General features: G+C 36.4%; 1 protein-coding gene across 1 annotated transcript in view; it reads right to left on the minus strand.

Moving 5' to 3' along the window:
• Nucleotides 1-5,131, minus strand: part of LOC117104009 (mucin-4-like) — a gene marked incomplete at its 5' end in the record, with an annotated part of 23,451 nt that extends 18,320 nt beyond the window's left edge. The window contains 2 exons of the mRNA XM_033244656.1: nucleotides 1,541-1,649; nucleotides 4,968-5,131. Of these exons, the coding sequence (XP_033100547.1) occupies nucleotides 1,541-1,649; nucleotides 4,968-5,131 (273 nt within the window). The remainder of the gene's footprint in view (nucleotides 1-1,540; nucleotides 1,650-4,967) is intronic.
• Between the last annotated feature and the right edge of the window lie 215 nt (nucleotides 5,132-5,346).

The raw sequence follows: 5,346 nt of genomic DNA on the forward strand, positions 1-5,346 counted from the left end.
TATGTTATGTATACATACTATAGTGTATACATTCATTTATAGTAATAAAATAATAAAGTGAAAGATTTTATTGTATTGGGTACTTTCTTTTAGAAGGCTAGAATAATCTACGTTACTATCTATTTTTTATAGTGTAAAATGAGATATAATGGCACCTGATCAACGCAGTACACAAGCCTTAATTAAAATCCATCAATATTTTGCACAGTTAAGACACTGTAACGAATACTCAACACAGACTAAAACATGTCAGACCAGCGACGTCGTGATGCTGCCATATAAATTACAATGCACCTCGACCTATCAACCTTCATTGTGCCGGTATATTGAAGTCGGCGCTAAAACAAACTTTGGATCGCCGTTGCTTTAACCAGTACAGCATTTTTCTCAAAATGCGTGTAAACTTTGCTTAACGTCGGGTCAACGTTATTCTAGCCAGTTGGGTTAACGTCTTTCAAAGAAGCTGAACCCATGTTAACCCAATAAATATGCAAACGTCTAACCAACGTTAGTATAAATACGTTGGGCCAACATGGTTTGATGACGTTGCATAAACATTATCGGTCGTTATCGACGTTGACTCAACTAGTCGGACCAACGTCTTTACAACTGCCTGAATCGACGTTGGCCCGATGGAAAAGCGAACGTCTATGCAACATCAGAAAAGGAACGTTGGCCCAACGTAGTTTGATGACGTTGCACAAACATCGGCCCGAGGTTGATCCAACTAGTCGGACTGACGTCTTTCCAACTGGCTGAACTGACGTTGGCCCGATGGGAAAGCGAACGTCTAGACAACAGTAGAAAACGAACGTTGAAATGAGCCAACGTGGTTGGACGACATTGCACAAGCATTATCGGGCCAACGTTGATCCAACTAGTCGGGCCGACGTCTTTCCAACAAGCTGAATCCACGTTGGGCCGATGGAAAACCGAACGTCTGGCCAACCTTTGTGTTAGTACATTGTGCCAACATAATTATTTGACCTTCAACCAACGTCGGCCCGACGTTCATCCAACTAGTCGGATAGACGTCTTTGCAACTGGCTGAATCGACATTGGCCCGATGGAAAAACGAACGTCTAGGCAACATCAGAAAGGTACGTTGGGCCAACGTGATTGGACGACGTTGCACAAACATTATCGGGCCAACGCAGATCCAACTAGTTGGGCCGACGTCTTTCCAACAAGCTGAATTCACGTTGGGCCGATGGAAAAACGGCCGTCTGGCCAACCTTTGAGTAAGTACATTGTGCCGACGTAATTATTTGACCTTGAGTCCACCCAACGTCGGCCTGACGTTGATCCAACTAGTCGGATAGACGTCTTTGCAACTGGCTGAAACGACGTTGGCCCGATGGAAAAACGAACGTCTAGGCAACATCAGAAAGGTACGTTGGGCCAACGTGATTGGACGACGTTGCACAAACATTATCGGGCCAACGTAGATCCAACTAGTCGAGCCAACGTCTTTCCAACAAGCTGAATCCACGTTGGGCCGATGGAAATACGGCCGTCTGGCCAACCTTTGTCTAAGTACGTTGTGCCAACGTAATTATTCGACCTTCAACCAACATCGGGTCAACGTCACTTGCTAGCTGGGAACTGTTTGGGGTTGCAATCATGAGAAGATGGCCTGTGATCAGTATCTAAGGATAATGATTCAAAAACATACAGAATTTGAGATATCCGAGCGTGGTTGTTATTGACATTACATACCCATTTATTGGAGCAACACCTGATGGGCTAATTTCTTGCAAATGTTGCGGCAAAGGGTGCCTAGAAATTAAATAGCCTTACTGCATTAGAAACAAAAATCTTGAAGCTGGTGACAGTGGACTTTCCTGGTTTAAGCCAGTTGAGCAAGGACAGTTTCAACTGAACAAAACACATTCGTACTATTACCAGGTTCAATGCCAAATGAACTGTTGTTCATTAGCCTTCTCTGACTTTGTAGTATGTACGGAAACTGACATCCATATTGAGAGAATTGAATATGATGAAAATTTCATGAAAGAAAATATAAAGCGAGCCTCTGAATTTTTTAAGCAGTGCATCCTACCAGAGTTAATTGGGAAATTTTATTCACGAGCCCTGCTTTCAGTAGAAAGTGCTGCAGAGAATGATGAGCATGTTGAAGAAATCGATGATATGTGGTGCTAATTGCAGGAAAAAGGTTACCAACACACTGATTGCATGTGATTTTGGTACTTGTAAGATACAATGGTTCCATTTCAAGAGTGTTGGCTTAAAAAGGAAGCCAAAAGGAAAGTGGTATTTCCCCGAATGTAGAAAGATTAGAAAGCGTGTACAGTTAGAGGAATAAGGGCAAAAGTAAACTTACACTGACTAATATTTTATAACATCATTGTATAGGAAAATATTTAATTTATTAAAACTTTTTCACCAAAATGAGCAATTTTCAGTGCAATATATCTAAATAATTGTTTATAACATTAATTTATGCAGTTACAATATTGTAATTCTATTATATATTTGTTTTTTAATTGAAAAATAATATATATAAAAAGAAACTAAAGTTAAAAGAAAAATTATATGCAATATCCTACTAATGACAGCTTCAAGTCAAAGTCTGCCAGATATCTTTGAAAAGATGGTTATTTGTACTAGTACAAAGCTTGCATATTCTAACACAGATGTTTCACCAAAGAATTAATACCACCACTACGTTTTTTTTTGTGAATGTACATATTTGTAGTAAAGTTGTATCGTTAATATTAACATCAATATCGTGAAAATATTGAAAGTCATTCAAACTTTATCCCAAATATGCAGTTTCCAGTGCTGTACAGTCTATTTATTTTGTAACCTAAGTTTGTACAGTTTATATTATTGTTATATTATTCAAATTCATTGTTTTAAAAGAAAATCATTAAGACATTCCAAAAACTACCTGTCACCAAAGAATTAATACCGTTCTGTACTTATATTCCATGCTTAAATATTAAGTTCTGTATAGTAAATGTATTAAATCATAATTATATTTTTCAACTGTATTTATGTAAAGATTGTGATAAAGCAACTGGTATTGACATGCACATTTTTGAGGCACAAATCAATGCAAGTTTTGATGAGCAATAAATTGTTTCATGATTAGTTAAATAGAAACTGTTATTATTCTACTTCGATCAGCAGGTCCACTTCATAGTAGTACGTCTCAAGCAACTGCAACATAGTTCAATGATCATACATACACTCAAGCTAACAATTCAAAAACAAGTAATGGACAGCAAATTCCATTCAAGCTTTCTATTTTATTTCTAAAGTGCCAATGCTATTGACTTTATATAAAATATCAAATTCACTAGCATATTCTTCACAAAGATTAACAAGCTTTTGAAGGGCATCCAGTGAAGGTGCAAGTAGCACCATGTCATCCGCATAAATTATTAAGTTTAATTTTGTTAATCCCACATCCAAAATTACAATTACTTAGATTGGTATTCAAACTATCCACATAAATTATTAAGTTTAATTTTGTTAACCTCACATCCAAAATTACAATTACTTAGATTGGTATTCAAACTATTAATATATACATTGTATAACAGAGGAGACAGAACTCCACCTTGTCTCACACCATTTGTTACTTTAAAACATCTTGACTGGGAATTGCCCCATCTAACAAAGAATCTTTGTTTCTCATACCAAGATTTTAGAACTCTAACAGCAATAAGGTTAGTGCCAACTAATCGCTTATACAAGGACCAGTGATTTACTCGAAAGCAAACTGATGGTCTCCAGACATAAGTGTATCCCCACAGTATTTGATCAACAAGTTTTTAAAAACTTAGTCATGTACTTTTGGCGTAATTCACCATGTTGGCAGACAATGCGAATATGGCTCAATCAAATAATGCGACCAATGTGTGCATGCTATATATACGGATAAGCTATATACATTGAAAATGTTCTCATCAATGCTAGGACAGTTATATTTGATTAATATTGTTTAAAACAAAATCTTTATGAATATCATTTTTAACACAGTTAAATAACTTCTTGTAGTGGTCAGCCCATTCATACAGAACATTACCAAATAAATTTGTGCAATTACAATGTTTAAGCCAAAGCTTTCAGTTGAAACAAAGGCACGACTGATTCATTAATGTTTATTAAAGTACAACAAATTACAACTTCTTTATCAATTATTGGGATGTCACCTTGTGGGCTATAATCAGGTGATCAACTGGGATTACTCCATTAAGGATAGTATATTTCTGCCTTAGATTGCCAATTACCCTCTCTACGTGGATTCAAACATTTGCAATCTTGCGTGTAGACTCAACCTCGTTAGCAGACAACTGACATTTGCCTTTTGTAAATGCAGGTATCTGTAGCTGAGCACAGACAGAACAAATGCTATCAGCAATGTCAACCCCTGACGGCTAACACTACATCCCCAGGAAGTAAGCGATCAAGGAAATCACTGTGTTCTGTTAAATACTTATCTGAAACTCTTCCAACCCAGCCCTCGGAAATGTAAGAAATCACACCTTGAGGTGTAATTCCAATTAAGTATTTTACAGTATTACTATGTTTATAGGAGGACCAAGTCTGAGGCCTTGCCTTTAAGTCTGATGGCCTCTCTATAAAATCTCAAAACAGTCAATTATCACAGCTACTTTTATCTTGTAGTGCTTTCTAAATGCCATTGGCATTGTTTTTCTTAAGTCTTCTCTTTCCGGCCAATGTATCATATGCCTTAGATAAACATACATTGCATCCACTGTACATGAATATACTTTTGACACTGTTGAAGGTGACACCCTGAAAATGTGGCTCAGAAGGGAAACCGTCATGTTCAATCTTAGCCTCATTAAGCTTAATATCATCTGTTGGAATTTTCCCAATGCACTTCGTTTTGATTCTGACAATGAAGGGGAAATAAATTTAAACAGTGACATTAAAACTAAATAATTTGGAAGCCCAGTGAAATAATTCACTTTATCTGGTGATTCTTTAAATGAATCAGGTGAGAATTGGAAGTTATCAACAGTGGCCTGTAAACTAATGTTTTCACTTTTCAGTCGTCGCACTTCTTCTTCAAGTTTCTTTACATCTGCTCCCATTAATTCAGTTTGAGATGAGACACTATTCTTTGGAGAACCTGCATTTGAAAGAATAACAGAGTGTTATTAACAACATTCATTTACCATATACAGTACTGTATATAAATAACATGGCAGTTGATAAATTGAAATTTTGATTAAGAAACATGCAGATACTTAAGAATATTCATTAAGTACAGTGGTAGGATATTACTTACTTTTTATACATAATAATTTCTGGGTTTTTTTTTTTTGGTTTTTTTTTCTTAAGCCT

This window comes from Anneissia japonica, unplaced genomic scaffold, assembly GCF_011630105.1.
Source record: "Anneissia japonica isolate Jap-2015-1 unplaced genomic scaffold, ASM1163010v1 scaffold287846_len70542_cov101, whole genome shotgun sequence".
In the NCBI taxonomy this organism is placed as follows: domain Eukaryota; kingdom Metazoa; phylum Echinodermata; class Crinoidea; order Comatulida; family Comatulidae; genus Anneissia; species Anneissia japonica.